This window comes from Ranitomeya variabilis, chromosome 4 (genome assembly GCF_051348905.1).
Source record: "Ranitomeya variabilis isolate aRanVar5 chromosome 4, aRanVar5.hap1, whole genome shotgun sequence".
Taxonomy (NCBI): Eukaryota; Metazoa; Chordata; class Amphibia; order Anura; family Dendrobatidae; genus Ranitomeya; species Ranitomeya variabilis.
Window position 1 is genome coordinate 585,623,464 of NC_135235.1, and position 19,282 is coordinate 585,642,745.

The following is a 19,282-nucleotide window of genomic DNA, read 5'->3' on the forward strand; positions in this document are numbered from 1 at the left end:
ATGCATTTTTTTCCGCGATTTAATGCATTGGAAAAAAAACACGAAAAAAAAACGCATGCGGATTACTGGCAGAAATGTCTGGTTTTTTTTTTTTGTCAGGAAATTTCTGCAAGAAATCCTGACGTTTGCACATACCTTAAATGCAATCTGGCGCCCAACTACAGAGCAGTAAGAAGTCAGAAGATTGGATGCTTTTAGAGGGGTACTCCAAGAAACTTCTCACAGCAGCCTAATGGCTTCACTGGAAAGTATGGTGTTTGTGCTCAAGACCATTGCTATGGCGTGTGACCGCCAGTCTTGGAGCAATTTTCAGATGTGCACAATTGCTTCTATATGTGTAGGGAATACATGGTAGGGCAATGTATCATCGTTATTGAAGTCTTAATGGATGCTGAATTGCCATTGGCCGCATCTTTCTTTTCTATTGATTAGTCAACACCTAAGGCCGGGATCACACATACACGAGATACGGCCGAGTCTCGCAGGTGAAAACCCAGCTCTGGCGCCAACACTCTGGAGTGGAGCGTGCAGCTCCATGTATTGCTGTGCGTATGTGTGATCCCGGCCTAAGACAGAGAGAAAATGATCATATACCCTGCTGTAAGTAAAGACAATAGTGCATATAAATAACCTGGGGTGCTTGGTAAATACTGTTTTTGAAAAAAGAAAAGCGTAAAAGCCATCCCACCAGCACCAAGGTGTAACCAAATCTGTGTTGGTCTTGGCTTCTAGTATTAACCTTACCATGTGTCAGTGACTTTTTATATGAATAATGGCCGATCAGATGAATGTTTCAGTCTCACATAAATGCTCCTGAATAACCTTTCTCTGTAGATAATTCCAGTAGACAAGTTGGTGAAGGGGAAGTTCCAGGATAACTTTGAGTTTGTACAGTGGTTTAAGAAGTTCTTCGACGCAAACTATGATGGCAAAGACTACGACCCCGTTGCTGCTAGACAAGGACAAGAATCTGCCCCTGCACCCGTCCTCCCCACTCCAGTCATGAACAAGCCCAAGAGGCCAATGGGATCCACAAACTCTGGTACTGGCAATTGCTCACTCTGCTTCTTAATGCTTTGGTGATTTTACGTCGCTGTATTATGTCTTCGTTTTGGTGTCTGTATTATGTCTGACAGCCAGACTTCCGTTTGTACAGAACTATAAGGGTCTGCACCTATACAGATCCTATTGAGTCTTTGGAGCAGGGGTGTCAGCTTTAAGACCCTTCATGTGCATCTAAATATGACTTTCTTTTCAACCAAGGGTCAGGTATGGTCAGACTACAGTACTCCCGACGGCCACAATAAAAATGAAGCGTATTATCTGTGACCTGTTTTCCACATTGATGGGAGATGCTACAAGTAGTGGAGTTGGGAGCTCAGAATGTTACTCACAAATTGGGAGACTGAGCATTACCTGCTCCCTTGTTCAGTACTCCATTGAAATACCCCTTTAAAGGAGCAGTCTCCATACCTTCTGTAGGTACTGAATGATGGCCCAAAAAAACCCACCTTGACTTTGCACATGGCATTGGACCTGGCTTTGTTTGCTGCTTTTATGTCTGCACCCGACATGTGATGTACATGTAGGTCACACGTCTGAAAGGGGTTGTCCAAAATGACAAACCCTTACTGAAACCTGCTAGATTGGTAGGTGGCAGTCTGGAACTGCATCAGGCAACAAGGAGAAGACCATATCCTCCTATGGAATCAGCGTTGGTTCTGTATGTGGATAAAACACTGGTAGTTTCATCCCCCAAAAAAGTGCCACATCTGTCACGGGTTATGTGCGATATTGCAGCTCCATTTACTTCCGTGGAGTAGTCTGGCTGCCAGGGGCATAATACCGCATATCAGTCTCTTCTTTTTATGGTGGTGATCAGTAACAACTGTTAAGTAGTTGTATCAGCAGCACCGCCTACCCTTGTGGCCTTAGTCTACAGGACATGGGGGAGTAGACAGTGGATTGGAGGGTTGCACCAGCTACGGTTGTAGTGACGTGACAATTCGATTATTGCAAGCTGTAGCTTTAAGAGATGGATTTTCAAGTTCTGAATGTTGGAGACAATCGGACGTGTTGGGGTGCAGAATTCCAGAGGGCGGGGGATGTTTTGGAAAAGTCTTAAAGACGATCAAGTGAGGAACATACGAGAGTGGGGCTCTGATTAGGTATTCATAATGCAGACTGCTGACAGGTCACTGATCCCTCACTGACCTGCGCCCTAGATTACATAATGTTATCTGTACACACTAGAAAAACAAAAACCCTTCTGCAGGCAGGTGCCAGCATAATCGCATGTGTCCTGTTTATAACTTAATATAGTCGAGGTTACCCTGATAATGGAAAAAAAATAAAATTTGAAAATGGCACCCGCCATCTTACTCCAAGTTGGCGCCTCCAAGTTGGCGCCTGCGCAATAGCAGCTATCAGATCACCTTTATATACACTGATAGCTGCTACGGCACAGGCGACATTTTAAAATTATCAGGGTAACCTCAACCACATTAGTTATAAACACAGTACACATGCGATTTATGCTGCAGCGCAGGTGCCACGCCTTCAGAAGGGCTTTTTATTTTTTTTTCTCGTAACCTTCCCATGCCACCACAGTGCTAGACTTCTTTCCCAGTATACAGTAAAATATGATAGCAGGGTTAAAAGGACCCTACACCTCAAAGGGCGCAAAAAACTACCATTCACACCCAGACACACACATTCTAGAGAATTGTGCACCACCTTTGTGGGTTTTTTGCTTTTATCACTTTGGAAGTGTCTGATGCTGGTGAATACTGTACCTCTTCCAGATGACTCTGCTGAATCAAAGCCAACAAAGACAGAAGCGCTAAAGAAAATGGCCAGAATTGGTACATACCTGTGTTGGGGAGTGGGGTGCACATATTTTTGGTGGTGTCACGATGGCCCCTGGGTTATGGTTTTGTAGGGGGGAGCACTGTGCTCTTGTACCACAGTGTGCTTACTATGATGACTATTGGGTTTTTCTCTCTCAGCTCCACAGAAGGCCGTTCCCGCCCAGAGGACCGCCGTAACCAACAAACCTGCTCCGGCAGTTGGCAGGAGGCCTGGAGCTGTGGGCAATGGAGAAGAGGAGTCCGCAGAGCTAATGCAACAGGTAACTGGTCTCAGTTCTTCCAGCTCCCTGGAATCTGCTTGTCTGTTTACTTCAATTACTAGAATCGGTGGTCTTTGATGATAAGCCAGTGACTGACATTGAGGTATCAAATTAGAACTATGCGAACTCGGCTTCAGGAAAATGGCCGCCGCGATCTCCATCTGTGCATGCGTGGCATCCCGCGGCCACTTTACTGAAGCCCCGGGCAGCAGAGCGCTCCATCTGCACACGCGCAGCCTCAGGAAGATGGCCGCCGCCAGCGATTAAAGCGGTGAATAGCGCAGATCGCGCTCTTTTTCTTCAGCTGCGCAGTGCATTCCGCTGTTGGGCATGCGCAAACATCTACGCCACCAACGGAAAGATAAGCAAGATCTGGGGGAGAAGCGATTTCACCACGCCCATTTGACCAGACCACCTTGATTGACAGGCGAAAACGGCGACTTTGGTAAGGTATTTCGGCAGCATAGGTGGGAAATCGGGGTACACAAAATACACTATTGTCCAGCGCAGCTCAGGCCCTATTTAATGGTATTTTTATCTCATACTGAAAAAACGGGGTGACATGTTCCCTTTAAAGAGAATATCAGTACGATCAGCCCTCCTAAGCAGTCTATAAGGACATGTAGGTCATAGAATGTTAATAAAATGATATCTTGAAATCTGCACTTTGATGTTGTAGTCCAGGGAAATCCACACTTTTCTTAGTAAATGAGGTGTTAAGATCTCTGGGCCAGACATACAGGTCCTTCTCAAAAAATTAGCATATAGTGTTAAATTTCATTATTTACCATAATGTAATGATTACAATTAAACTTTCATATACTATAGATTCATTATCCACCAACTGAAATTTGTCAGGTCTTTTATTGTTTTAATACTGATGATTTTGGCATACAACTCCTGATAACCCAAAAAACCTGTCTCAATAAATTAGCATATCAAGAAAAGGTTCTCTAAATGACCTATTACCCTAATCTTCTGAATCAACTAATTAACTCTAAACACATGCAAAAGATACCTGAGGCTTTTAAAAACTCCCTGCCTGGTTCATTACTCAAAACCCCCATCATGGGTAAGACTAGCGACCTGACAGATGTCAAGAAGGCCATCATTGACACCCTCAAGCAAGAGGGTAAGACCCAGAAAGAAATTTCTCAACAAATAGGCTGTTCCCAGAGTGCTGTATCAAGGCACCTCAATGGTAAGTCTGTTGGAAGGAAACAATGTGGCAGAAAACGCTGTACAACGAGAAGAGGTGACCGGAACCTGAGGAAGCAGTGGACTGAGTCTGGTGTGGAAACATCCAGAGCCACCGTGCACAGGCGTGTGCAGGAAATGGGCTACAGGTGCCGCATTCCCCAGGTAAAGCCACTTTTGAACCATAAACAGCGGCAGAAGCACCTGACCTGGGCTACAGAGAAGCAGCACTGAACTGTTGCTAAGTGGTCCCAAGTACTTTTTTCTGATGAAAGCAAATTTTGCATGTCATTCGGAAATCAAGGTGCCAGAGTCTGGAGGAAGACTGGGGAGAAGGAAATGCCAAAATGCCTGAAGTCCAGTGTCAAGTACCCACAGTCAGTGATGGTGTGGGGTGCCATGTCAGCTGCTGGTGTTGGTCCACTGTGTTTCATCAAGGGCAGGGTCAATGCAGCTAGCTATCAGGAGATTTTGGAGCACTTCATGCTTCCATCGGCTGAAATGCTTTATGGAGATGAAGATTTCATTTTTCAGCACGACCTGGCACCTGCTCACAGTGCCAAAACCACTGGTAAATGGTTTACTGACCATGGTATTACTGTGCTCAATTGGCCTGCCAACTCTCCTGACCTGAACCCCCATAGAGAATCTGTGGGATATTGTGAAGAGAAAGTTGAGAGACGCAAGACCCAACACTCTGGATGAGCTTAAGGCCGCTATTGAAGCATCCTGGGCCTCCATAACATCTCAGCAGTGTCACAGGCTGATTGCCTCCATGCCACGCCGCATTGAAGCAGTCATTTCTGCCAAAGGATTCCCGACAAAGTATTGAGTGCATAACTGAACATTATTATTTGATGTTTTTTTTGTTTGGTATTAAAAAACACTTATTTGATTGGTCGGGTGAAATATGCTAATTTATTGAGACAGGTTTTTTGGGTTGGTCGGGTGAAATATGCTAATTTATTGAGACAGGTTTTTTGGGTTATCAGGAGTTGTATGCCAAAATCATCAGTATTAAAACAATAAAAGACCTGACAAATTTCAGTTGGTGGATAATGAATCTATAGTATATGAAAGTTTAATTGTAATCATAACATTATGGTAAATAATGAAATTTAACACTATATGCTAATTTTTTGAGAAGGACCTGTAGATCTCCCTGAGAATCTGCCTCCAGAGCTTATTTTAAATGAAAGGTGTTATCAGCAGGGCTGTGGAGTTAGTAAGCCAAACCTTTGACTCCTCAATTCCCATGACACCAACTCCCTCATACATTGCTCATGTTTGTGATAAATTTACTGTAGTAAAATGGTAACATCAGGCTTTTAATCATTATTATGATACAATAATCAAGCCATTTAGATAGAACATGAAATATATTTATTGGAATACAACTTTAGAACAGAAAACCCTTTGCTTATTTACTAATTATACACTATGCAGTAAGTGGGGGGCAGTTTTCAACAAAAAACGTACTAAATAACATTTGTGCAGTTTATGAATTTGTTCTCAGAAATATTATCACCTCCATCTGATCCTCCTTCATAGATATCAAATCTGACCTAATTATTTTAAGGCTAGCGAAAAACCTCTCTACACTAACTTGGGTTGGTGGCAAAGCCGTAACCACATGGGCAACATCTCTAACAATTTCAGGGTATAAAGGAGTTGCCTTGTACACAGTTTGTTTTGATGAGCGATTGAACTCTTCTAATTCTTTGAGAGCAAGTGAAAAATGTTGCTGAAATATGGTCAATCTCTTTTCTATGGGAGTGGAATCTTTTTCCCTGCGACAACACTTTGCCTGGTCCATGTCGTCCAAATACTTTTCGAAATTAAACTCCTCATCTGATGAGGATGAAGAAACTGCAGGACCCGAGTCCTCTTGCTCTTGGCTGTACTGTAGCCCACTCATCCTAACTGCTACCTCAATCAGTGCTTCTTTTCCTTTAGTAAGCTGTTGATCATCCAGCAATATACGATGACTCGGGTCAACATAAACAGCTGCCAGAAGAATTTTATTTTCTAATAGCAGTGTCTCTCTCCGTTTCCTTGAAGCGGCAATGCCATCTGTGATTTAAACCTCCTCTTTGGGACAGGCAAAACAACAAGTTCTTCCTTCCACTCCTTCATAAAATGAAAGGAGTTAAATCCTCAGCTTGTAACTTTTTAATTTAATTGTACTTGCGTTTGAAGCATTATTAGTTACAATAGCAAGATCCTGTTCTTAAGTTTATAATCTTGCAGAACTTTTTCCACTAAGGCCTGGAGAAACTGGCTGCTGTGATAAGCTTTACTATCTTTTACTGCCAGCGTCTTAGTAACAATTTTTTTGTTGTTGTCACAAACCTATCGAACATTGATCACAAAATAGTTCACTCTGTGGCGTGTGCAGGCATCCATTTTAAGAAACATCAAAGCGTCTCTCGAGTCTTAAGATCTTCCTTTTGGCTAAGGGTTTCTTCAATCACTAATTTTCTAGTACTTTCTTTCCAGAGAAATGCCAAGTTTGCAGGCCATTTCTCCATTAAAAGCTGGTCGTACAAATAATAATGGTACTGTCCTTCACAACAAGCATGATGAGCTGTCTTTTAAACACATCTGCTGTCATTGTTACAGTAACTATCACTTACAAAATATCTTGTAACTGATGTTTGAGACGCTCTTTCCTCCTTTGCCTGGCAGGAAGTGCTGGTCTCTGATTTCTTGGTGCTGCTGTGGTCTTTCAATCACAGCTTTGTAAACTTCTGGATGGCAGTGTTGTAAGTGTCTTTTTAGATAGAAAGCTCTTGAAGGAGCATTTTTATCACTGCCTGAGTATGCACTGATTTTGGCATCACAGCATTTGTTTTCATCTGGGTCACTTATACAGTGACACACAATGGTTTTTTTTTTTTTTTTTTTTTAAATCTGGAGTCGCTGTGAAATGCTCAAATACAGCTGACTTCATAAGATGCTTAGACATTTTCTAATTATGTAAATTCGCTCTCAAAATTTTGTCCTGTAAACAAAGTAAGGTATATTGTAATTCTTGCAAAAATAGGGAGTCATGCACTGTATAATTTAGGATAGAAATAAAACATTCTTTGCATAAATCAATAGGACAGATAAGTATAAAGCTTGTAAAATATGTTAGATGGCTTTACTCTAAACTTTCAATGTCAGGCTTGTCTCAGGGTACAGCTCACTAAATGCTTCACATCGTATTTCTTCAGTCTATGAAGAGGGGAGGAGGGAGGGAGCATGTTTGTGCCGAATCATATTTCTGAACACACTCACACGTCCTCATCGATCCTGTTACTGTATTTCCGAATTTGAGATGTTAGAAAACAGTTTTTCCCCTTATATTCTATGTATAGTGTATATAAGTCATCAGAGCATCTAATTTCTCCAAACATGAGCCAAGAGGAAAAACTAACTGAAACATCAAGCATACAGACACAACATATACACGACTATTGATTTTATGCAGTTTGTTGAAGGTCTAGATATGCTTTAACCCCTTAACGACCGCCGATACGCCTTTTAACGGCGGCCGCTAAGGGTACTTAAACCACAGCGCCGTTAATTAACGGCGCTGTGGAAAAAGTGAATAGCGCCCCCCAGAGTCGGATTTTCTCTGGGGTCTCGGTTGCCGAGGGTAGCCGAGACCCCAGAGAACATGATTCGGGGGGTTTTTACCGACCCCCGAGTTGCGATCGCCGGTAATTAACCGTTTACCGGCGGTCGCAACAAAAAAAAAAAAAGCGATTTGCCATTTAATTTCTCTGTCCTCCGATGTGATTGCACATCGGAGGACAGAGAAATGTGGTCCCCGATGGCCCCCAATAGCCCCCCAATACTTACCTACCTCCCCCGGTGCTCCTCGTGTCTCCCCATGGGCGCCGCCATCTTTTTTCCGGGAAAAAATGGCGGGCGCAGTGCGCCCGCCGCCCGGCACCCGGATGTTCTTTGGGGTCTCGGCTGCCGGGGGTAGCCGAGACCCCAAAGAACATGATCGGGGTCGATTTGCACCGACCCCTGCTTTGCGATCGCCGGTAATTAACAGTTTACCGGCGACCGCAAAAAAAAAAAAAAAAAAAAAGCGATCAGTTATTTCTCTGTCCTCTGATGTGATCGCACATCAGAGGACAGAGAAATAGGGGGATTCGGGGACCCTATCATACTCACCCGGGGTCCCTGGGTCCTCTTCTGTCTTCTCCTGCCGGCCGGCTTTTTCATCATGGAGGGCGCATGCGCAGTGCGCCCGCCATCTGCTGCCATCTGCCGGCCGGCAGGAGAAGACAAGTTGGGGCTAAAATTAGGGTTAGGGTTAGAGTTAGGGTTAGGGTTAGAGTTAGGGTTAGGGTTGGGGCTAAATTTAGGGTTAGGGCTAGGGTTAGGCTACTTTCACACTAGCGTTTTTTGGCTTCCGTCGCAATGCGTCGTTGGAGAAAAAACGCATCCTGCAAAAGTGCTTGCAGGAAGCGTTTTTTCTCCATTGGCTTGCATTAGTGACGCATTGCGACGGATTGCCACATGTCGCATCCGTCGTGCGACGGATGCGTCGTGCTTCGGCGGACCGTCGACACAAAAAAAACTACATGTAACTTTTTTGTGCAACGTGTCCCACATATTTCAGTGCCACGTGCCACGTATTTAAGTGACACGTGCCACGTATCAAAGTGCCACGTATCAAAGTGCCACGTGCCACGTATCAAAGTGCCACGTGCCACATATTTCAGTGCCACGTATTTAAGAGACACGTGCCACGTATCAAAGTGCCACGTGCCAAATATTTCAGTGCCACGTATCAAAGTGCCACGTGCCACGTATCAAAGTGCCACATCTTTCAGTGCCACGTATTTAAGAGACACGTGCCACGTATCAAAGTGCCACGTGTCACGTATTTCAGTGCCACATATTTAAGTGCCACGTATCAAGATTTTCCATGGAGAACAGACACATCCAGAGATATGTCTGCTCTCCACGGCTGCAGCAACACACTGACAGGAGCCATAGTTCCTGTCGGTGTGTCACTGCGCATGCGCGAGCGAGTTTACCGGCGGTCATTGACCCCGGCACTCTCGCTTAACGGCAGTGCTGCGTGGGAAAGTTCAACGCAGCTGTACTGCTGTTAACCGAGACGCCGGAGTCATTGAACTCCGGAACAGTACGCGATACACTGCCAGGAGCTTCGCTCCTGGCAGTGTATCGCCGGAGAGCAGCCGATCGGCGTGGGACACTCGTTTTATGGATTCTGCGGACAGGGAGTATGAATTTGGTTTATTATTTTTGGATTTTTTCCTGGAGGATCGAGGGCTTCGCCTACAAGTGTGCTGTTGGTGAGTATATACTCTGTGTTATATGTTGTATGTACTGTACTGTGTGTCATGTATGTGTATTGTGTGTAGGTGTTTTGTGTAACTTTACAATTGTGCTAAGTCGCCGGACACAGGGACAACTCTCCCATCCTAATACCGGATGGGAGTAGTAGTCCCATACGGCGACTTAGCACAATGGTGGCACTAGCGTCGCATGGGGACACACGCACACACACGCACACACACGCACACACACAGAAGGACTCCATGCTGCTTCACTGGGGGGCGGGGGCTTCCCTCTTCCTGTCCGACGTCACGTCCGGTCCTGGGTGTCAACCCCTCCGTACAAAGACGCCGACACCCAGGACAAAGGCGCTGTGTGTGGAAGGTAATATGGGGCCCTAGGGGGATACGCAGACACGCCGCTGCGTAAAGAATTGACATGTCAATTCTTTTTACGCCGGCGTGTTTGCAGACAAAAGCGCCGCGTTTTTTTGCGGTGTGTCTGAACGGCAAAGTGAATTTCTCATTCACTTTGCCGGCAGACGAAAATGACATTGCGCATTTTTGAAAAGCGCCCGCAAAATAGCGCTCAAAAATGCGCTATGTCTGAAAGTAGCCTAAGGCTTCTTTCACACTTGCGTCGGTACGGGGCGGTCGCAATGCGTCGGCCCGATGTACCGACGCACGTTGTGAAAATTGTGCACAACGTGGGCAGCGGATGCAGTTTTTCAACGCATCCGCTGCCCAGTCTATGTCCTGGGGAGGAGGGGGCAGAGTTACGGCCACGCATCCGCGGAAATGGCGGACGCGACGTACAAAAAAAAGGTTACATTGAACTTTTTTTGTGACGACGGGGGCTAAAGTTATGGTTAGGGTTGGGGCTAAAGTTAGGGTTAGAGTTGGGATTAGGGTTAGGGTTTGGATTAGGGTTGGGATTAGTGTTACGTTTGGGATTAGGGTTGGGATTAGGGTTAGGGTTGGGATTAGGGTTAGGGGTGTGTTGGATTTAGGGTTTTGATTAGGGTTATGGTTAGGGTTGAGATTGGGGCTGTTTTGGGGTTAGGGTTGTGATTATCGTTAGGGTTGTGATTAGGATTATGGATCGGGTTGAGATTAGGGTTAGGGCTGTGTTGGGGTTAGGGTTGGAGTTAGAATTGGGGGGTTTCCACTGTTTAGGTACATCAGGGGGTCTCCAAACACGACAGCCAATTTTGCGCTAAAAAAGTCAAATGGTACTCCCTCCCTTCCGAGCTCTGCCGTGCGCCCAAACAGTGGTTTACCCCCACATATGGGGTACCAGCATACTCAGGACAAATTGGACAACAACTTTTGGGGTCCAATTTCTCTTGTTACCCTTGTGAAAATAAAAATTTGGGGGCTAAAAAAATCTTTTTTGTGGGAAAAAAAATATTTTTTATTTTCACTACTCTGCATTATAAACTTCTGTGAAGCACTTGGGCATTCAAAGTTCTCACCACATATCTAGATAAGTTCCTTGGGGGGTCTATTTTCCAAAATGGGGTCACTTGTTGGGGGTTTCTACTGTTTAGGTACATTAGGGGTCTGCAAAGGCAACATAACGCCCGCAGACAATTCTATCAAAGTCTGCATTCCAAAATGGCACTCCTTCCCTTCCGAGCTCTGCCATGCGCCCAAACAGTGGTTTACCCCCACATATGGGGTACCAGCATACTCAGGACAAATTGGACAACAACTTTTGGGGTCCAATTTCTCTTGTTACCCTTGTGAAAATAAAAACTTGGGGGCTAAAAAATCTTTATTGTTAAAAAATATATATTTTTTATTTTCACGACTCTGCATTATAAACTTCTGTGATGCACTTGGGCATTCAAAGTTCTCACTACACATCTAGATAAGTTCCATGGGGGGTCTAGTTTCCAAAATGGGGTCACTTTTGGGGGGTTTCTGCTGTTTAGGCACATCAGGGGCTCTCCAAACGCGACATGGCGTCCGATCTCAATTCCAGTCAATTTTGCATTGAAAAGTCAAATGGCGCTCCTTTGCTTCCGAGCTCAGCCATGCGCCCAAACAGTGGTTTACCCCCACATATGGGGTGTCGGCGTACTCAAGACAAATTGTACAACAGCTTCTGGGGTCCATTTTCTCCTGTTACCCTTGGTAAAATAAAAATTTGGAGGCAAAAAGATCATTTTTGTAGAAAAAATGCGATTTTTTTTTTTTTTTTTTTTTATTTTCACGGCTCTACGTTATAAACTTCTATGAAGCACCTGGGGGTTTAAAGTGCTCACCACACATCTAGATAAGTTCCTTAAGGGGTCTAGTTTCCAAAATGGTGTCATATGTGGGGGGTCTCTACTGTTTAGGCACATCAGCAGCTCTCCTAACGTGACATGGCGTCCGATCTCAATTCCAGCCAATTCTACATTGAAAAAGTAAAACGACACTCCTTCTCTTCCAAGCTCTGCGGTGCGCCCAAACAGTGGTTTACCCCCATATATGGGGTATCGACGTACTCAGGAGAAATTGCACAACAACTTTTGTGGTCTAATTTCTCCTGTTACCCTTGTGAAAATAAAAATTTGGGGGCAAAAAGATCATTTTTGTAGAAAAAATGAGATTTTTTATTTTCACGGCTCTACGTTATAAACTTCTGTGAAGCACTTGGGGGTTCAAAGTGCTCACCACACATCTAGATAAGTTCCTTGGGGGGTCTAGTTTCCAAAATGGTATCACTTGTGGGGGGTTTCCACTGTTTAGGCACATCAGGGACTCTCCAAACGCGACATGGCATCCGATCTCAATTCCAGCCAATTCTGCATTGAAACAGTCAAACGGTGCTCCTTCACTTCCAAGCTCTGCGGTGCGCCCAAACAGTGGTTTACCTCCACATATGGGGTATCGGCGTACTCAGGAAAAATTGCACAACAAAATTTGTGGTTAAATTTCTGTTTTTACACTTGTGAAAATTAAAAAAAATGGTTCTGAAGTAAAATGTTTGCAAAAAAAAGTTAAATGTTAATTTTTTTCTTCCACATTGTTTTAGTTCCTGTGAAGTACGTAAAGGGTTAATAAACTTCTTGAATGTGGTTTTGAGCAGCTTGAGGGGTGCAGTTTTTAGAATGGTGTCACACTTGGTTATTTTCTATCATATAGACCCCTCAAAATCACTTCAAAGGTGATGTGGTCCCTAAAAAAAACATGGTGTTGTAAAAATGAGAAATTGCTGGTCAACTTTTAACCCTTATAACTCCCTAACAAAAAAAAAAATTGTTTCCAAAATTGTGCTGATGTAAAGTAGACATGTGAGAAATGTTATTTATTAACTATTTTTTGTGACATATCTCTCTGATTTAAGGGCATAAAAAATACAAAGTTTGAAAATTGCAAAATTTTAAAAATTTTCGCCATATTTCCATTTTTTTCATAAATAATCGCAAGTAATATCGAAGGAATGTTACCACTAACTTGAAGTACAACATGTCACGAAAAAACAATCTCAGAATCAGCGGGATCCGATAAAGCGTTCCAGAGTTATAACCTCATAAAGTGACACTGGTCAGAATTGTAAAAATTGGCTCGGTCATTAAGTACCAAATTGGCTCTGTCACTAAGGGGTTAAGAAGTACGGTACTTGCCTTCCTTAATCCTGCTTTCCTGTTCACTCCAGGACTTCTCAGATGAATGTTAGCATTCCTTCCCTGTGTGTTTATTTTTTTTTTTTTTTTTCCTCTTAGCTGTAGAGGAGGAGCTTCACTAGTTATGAACATAAACTGCAGCACAGATTCATCTCGGCTAAAAGTCTAGACCTTAGATCAGGAAGGAATAGGACATTTATTGGACATTTCATAACTTTTCCAAATTCTTATGAAAAAAATATTCCCCACAAACTGCATTGAACTTCTGTGCCCAATTTGGACTCGGTCCAGGTTTTTTTTTTTTTTTTTTTTTTTTTTTTTTTACCGACTCCACCAAAATGGGCTCCTACTCCACAGCCCTGGTTACAAGTGAGACATGTAATCACTGAGGGTATGCACTCGTGATCTACAGGTTTCATAATGGTAACTCCCTGTGCTCTGGAGGCAGATTCTATGGGAAATCTATGTCCGGCCCACAGATCTTAACATCTTTTTTATGATGAAAAAATTAGGATTTGTGTGGTGTAAGATATCAGATCGCAGATCTAAAATATAATTTTCTTCAGCTTCCTACGACCTGCATGACAATATAGATGGCTTAGGAGGGTTGATCCTACTGACAGCCTCTTAAAGGGAATCTACCTCATTTAAAATATTTGATGCACTGGTATTTGAGAGGTTTTTTTGTTTTGTTCCCCCCCCCCCCCCCCCCCCCCAGATAAATGTCTTAAAAATCACCGTTGAAGACTTAGAGAAAGAAAGAGACTTTTATTTCGGCAAGCTAAGAAATATTGAACTGATCTGTCAAGAGAACGAAGGCGAGAGTGACCCCGTGCTGCGGAAGATTGTAGAGATACTTTATGCCACAGACGTGAGTTTTTCTTGTACCATTACACTTTGGGTAATAGACAAATTATTTTATTTTACAGGTTGCCTTAGCAAATATTGATGGCATTTCCTAGCAATTGGTCACACAATCTAGTAGACTGGGGTCCAACTGGTATGGCCACACTACTCTAGTGACTGTTGGGTCACAATGTTCAGACACATGTTGATCAGATACTAATGTCATATGTCACCAGTGTCTTGAGTCCATACCAGAGTTGCAGAGTAATAATTGTGTAAACTGCCCAATGATCTTATCTGTTTTTTGGTGTTTTTTTTTTCTTCTCTCCAGGAGGGCTTTGTCATACCAGATGAAGATGCTCCCCCAGAAGACCAAGAAGAATATTAGCCACACTCTCCTACCACGCTGTCATTTTCGAAAACTTATATATATATATTTTTTTTTTGTTTTGTTTCCCTCCCAAATCATGTGCTTAACTGTAAAATATCCCTTTTATTCTCAGAGGGCTGGCTCAGCACCTCACTTTTTGAAAGTGTACTTTGCCAAAGTTTCACTCATTTTACAGTGGTTTGACCTTGGAGATGTCTCGTTTTGTAGCAAAGAAAAGTATTAATGTAATGTTGTTTATTTTTTAACGTTCTTCTTACGGGAACGTTTTGAGGACTGGAGAAGGTTATGTTGCTGAAATAGAATGTTTTAATTGATTGTTGCTAAATGAAGCATGCGGTGGGGAGAACAGGAAAACAAGTGTAACAAAACCTTGCATTCATTGCATTGAGATCAAATCTAGCGACTAGGAGACGAAAAATGCCTTAAGAAGTTTACACGTGCTTTCATATCGAAGCCTAAGAATCTACAACCCAGTCCACTGAGCGCTATGCTAGCGAGTCCCCGAGCTCGTCACGAAGCTGGCGCTCATTCTTCTTAATCGTTTAATGTTTGCAAAAAAGTAGTAGGAGAGCTCACCCTCTGGCGTGCTGCTCCCGCTCTTAGATGCTGAGGGGAATGGGTTTGTGTCGCTGCCTCTACCTCTTGCATCCTGTTGCTTTCTGTCAGATGGCATCGTTGCATGCAGACCCCTTTGGCAGCCCCTGAGGGTAACGCAAGGTTAGAATTAAATAAAATATATATACATAATAAAATGAGTTGAAATTTTTACTGAGGCTTGATGACTTTTGGGATTTTCTAAAGCCTTTCCTCTATATACCCCCTTGTCACTTTTTTTTTTTTTTTTTAATTGTAGAAGTTTATTTTGCCAACATAATATTATTTAATATCTCAATGTGTTGTATGTATCTGCTGTATCCTCCCAGATCACTGGGTTGTTCACTCCGGGGGAGGGAAAGGATGGTTTGGTTATTTCTGTTTACAAACTATTGGATAAGATAAAGTAATGTGTAATGCATGAAAAAAGAAAAAACTAGAAAGAATCGAGCCCGTGTTGTCTTGGTAGCAAGCCATCACTGACATTGCAGTGCTACACTTTCTAAATCTCTTGTGGCCTTTTTAAGACTCTTTAATTCTTAGTATGTTTGTTCATTTTCTTTTGTCGTGGTTTTTTTTTTTTTTTTTCAATTTCTCAGATTTTAGTACCCTTTTTTATTTTTGTCCCTCTGTTCGTTCTACTTTCTCAACAGTTTTTCTACTTTAAGCCATTTCTAAATAAAACTTCTGTATTTCAAGAGTGAATGTCGCTCCTACTGTGTCTTTATTCCTGGGCCTTGAAATTGGTTTTAACCCCTGATACCCCTTTTAACGGTGACAGTTAAGGGTACTTATTCCTCAGCCCTGCTTTTTTTAACAGCACTGTGAAATAAGGTTATAGCGCGCCCCCCCCCCCCCCCTCAGCATTTGAAATTCTCCAGGGTCTCAGCTACCGGGGCAGCCGAGACCCCAGAGAACATTATTCGGGTCTGTTTTTACTGACCCCAGTGTTGTAATCACCGGTATTCGTGGAATAATGGCAACCAAAAAAAAAAATTCTGATTTCTCATTTAATTTCTCTCTCCTCAGATATGATCAAACACATCTGAGGAGAGAGAAATGGGGGTCTCCCATGCCCTCCCAGTCCTGTTCCACCGGCTGTCAACTTCTTCTGGGAAGAAAATGGTGGGCACAATGCGCCTGCCAAGATTTGACGGCCGGTTCTCGGCAACAATAGGGCTTTCCAATTGGTTCAATTTGATCATTGTGATGGTCCCTATCACAGTGATCAAAAATAACGGAGGGTTTTATTTTTTTTTTCTTTCTAAATCACCCCCTTAAGAGAAAAATAAATACATGTATTTCCATTTTTCTGTTAGGGATGGGGGGTGTCCACTGTTTAGGTACATCATGGGGCCTCCAAACGTGACATGGCGCCCACCATTGATTCCAGCCAATTTTGAGTTCAAAGTCAAACGGCGCTCCTTCCCTTCCGAGCCCTGCCATGCACCCAAACAGTGGCTTTCCCCCACATACGGGGTATGGGCGTACTAAGGAAAAATTGCACAATTTTGTGGTCCATTTTCTCCTGATAAGCCTGTGCAAATAAAAAAAAAATAAAAATTTGGTTCCAAAGTACTTCTTTTTTTTTTTTTTTTTTTACCTGGAAGAAGGGGCGGCTGATCCTTTCAAGGCTCCGATTTCCCCGAACCAACAGGCAAGCACATGGAGTGTCGCCTCCACGTATCCTCTCCTGTGACGTGGGATACCATGCCTGGGCTGATTTTTAGGGGCGACGGGTCCCTTTTAAAGGGCACCGATCTCCCTGCACCATCAACAGACGGGCACATGGAGTGTCGCCTCCATGTACCCTCTTCTGCAGCCAGGCCTAATACCGGACAACCAGCCCTGTCCACCAGGATTAAACTCCTTGAATGCACAGAGGCACCCTCAGTTTTGGTGTCCGTGCAGCCCACACTGCTCCACCACTGTCTAGTGGATGAAGCAAGGAGGCGGACGGCTCCTCTCCATCTCCCTATGAAAGGGAGAGTGGATTGAGGGTTTTTAACTTTATCCCTGCACCGTCCCAAAAAAAATCATTAGTGACAGCAGCTGTACAACGGAGGTACTTGCAGCATCATTCGGAGGACATATTCCAGCCTCTCCTGGTAGTGGGGGGGCTCTGAGCAGTCCGGGCACAGGCAGCAGGGTGGATGGTGGGGGTTGTTTTTCAGCCCCGGATAAAAATTTAGTCCCCGACTTTGGCCTTGTACAGGCAGAGGTTCTGACCCCGCTATGATGTGATCCAGTGACTCCATCTGCTTTTCTGGCTCTTCTCATTCTGAATGAGAGTTGCACATGAAATCTCGTCGGCCATCATCCTACACTCTTTCGCAAGCTGACAGGGCCTCAGGATGCTCAGGAAGGCTGCTGGTTGCCCGGATAGCGACGCAGAGTGTGATTCTCGTGGCTGGGACACATGACCTAGGTAGGTGCGCTGCCATTAGCTCTCTCTCTCTTTCAGTATCTTATACTCTGTGAGAACCCTGATTAAGGGGACACATATGAGTACATCATGCCCCAGTCTCGGGCACCTAAAAAGTCCCATAAGACTTAGTCTCTTTTACTTCATGTAACTCTTGCCAGTGTGCTTTTCCAAAAGCTCAGAATTCGCTGCACTGCTAAGCCTGTGACCCCAAATACACTCAGGAGCCCCTCAATGACACTGAGCCCAGTGTCCTTAGTCCCCCTGACTGGGTCTTGTCTCTGTCGCAATCCAAGACTTCTCTGGCAAAGCGCTTGTATCCTTCAGTATTCCTTCTGGGGATTGTGGCGTTCGCATGTCTGACGCAGCTGGACCCTCTCCTACATGGGAATAGTTGGCTAGCAGGAGTCGCACACAATCTAGAAACGTACAAGCGTCCAGGAAACTAATACATAGTACGTCTCCCTTACAATCACGTACCATGGCGTCCGTGAGCTCCATTTCTCCTCCCTCTCCAGACGTTGGTAGCAAACTCCATTCTGAGTATGAATTGGACGTCTCCTTTAGATCCGGATTTGCCACATTTTCAGAGGACTGTTGATTCTCTGAGGCCATCAACCAAACTCTGAAGGTTGAAGATTCCAGCTCTGTGCCGGATCACGCTGTGTGCTTCCAAAAAAAAAGCTAAGCATCCTCATAGAACATTCGCCATTCACCCAGAGTTTTAGGATATAGTTAATCGGCACAGGGAGTGACCGGATAAGCGCTTTACAGGACGAAAACCGTTTGAGGCAAAGTAGCCTTTCTCAGCTGATCTGAGAAAAGATTGGGAAGAGTCCCCTGTAATAGACCCACCAGTCTCTCGCCTGGCATCCAAAACCCTTCTATCCCTGTTGGACGGATCATCTTAAAAATCCCACAGACCGCCAGATAGAAAATTTGTCTCGATTTGTCTTTGAGGCCTCAGGTGTGGTTCTTTAGCCTTCCTTCATTGCAGCGTGGGTAGCTCAAGCAATGGTTTCCTGGTCTGAGACCTTGGCTAATTACATTCAGAGCAGTAATCCTCCAGAGGCAGTGCAGCTGGCTAGCCAAATTTCTCAGGCAGGAGATTACCTGGTACATGCTTCTTTGGATGTGGCCAACTGTGCGGCTCTATTGGCAGCAAATGCCATCACAATCAGAAGATCTTTATGGCTCAGAGAATGGAAGGCAGATTCTGCGTCAAAAAAGTCTGCCACCTCTTCCTTACCAGAGCAGGCGTTTGGAGAGAAGCTGGATCAGCTTATCACGACTGCTACGGAAGGAAAGAGCAAATTTCTTCCCCAGCAGAGGCTTAGGCGTCCTTTTCGGCGTCAACAAATCCATTTTCCGATCCTTTCGCGCCCATCAGGATTGGTCCACTACCTCTTCAGGATCAGGACGCTCTCCTCGCACTTACAGAGGACCTTAGGAATCCTTTAGGTCCAATCAGCGATGGAAGGGCCGGCCCAAACAGTCTGGATCTAGGTCCCACAGATTTTCCACCCAATGACTCATGGGGTTATCCGGTCGACACCAGCAGGGGAGGAGGTCGCCTACTTCCGTTTCTGTTTCCGGATACAAAATCAATTTTTCTTCATGTCCCCGGGTTCGTTTCTTTCCTTCACGACTTCCAGCATCAAGGGCAAAGACCGTTTCCCGAGCCATAGACTCTTTGAGCTTCGATGGTGTCGTTGTCCCCGTTCCAGAAATTGAAAGGTTCGAGGGATTCTACTCCAACCTATTCTTGTCCCA

The 19,282-nt window shown here is 44.2% G+C and overlaps 1 protein-coding gene across 3 annotated transcripts in view; it reads left to right on the plus strand.

Annotated features, from left to right (window-relative positions):
• The window catches only part of MAPRE1 (microtubule associated protein RP/EB family member 1), a 37,139-nt gene extending 21,350 nt beyond the window's left edge, over positions 1-15,789 (plus strand). For 2 of the 3 annotated variants that reach the window (XM_077253117.1, XM_077253118.1), the window contains exons 4-8: positions 835-1,042; positions 2,805-2,864; positions 3,009-3,130; positions 13,972-14,124; positions 14,431-15,789. In XM_077253117.1, the coding sequence (XP_077109232.1) occupies positions 835-1,042; positions 2,805-2,864; positions 3,009-3,130; positions 13,972-14,124; positions 14,431-14,487 (600 nt within the window). In that variant the 3' untranslated portion in view covers positions 14,488-15,789. The remainder of the gene's footprint in view (positions 1-834; positions 1,043-2,804; positions 2,865-3,008; positions 3,131-13,971; positions 14,125-14,430) is intronic. The other variant, XM_077253119.1, reaches the window with a different exon arrangement.
• Positions 15,790-19,282: the final 3,493 nt, after the last annotated feature.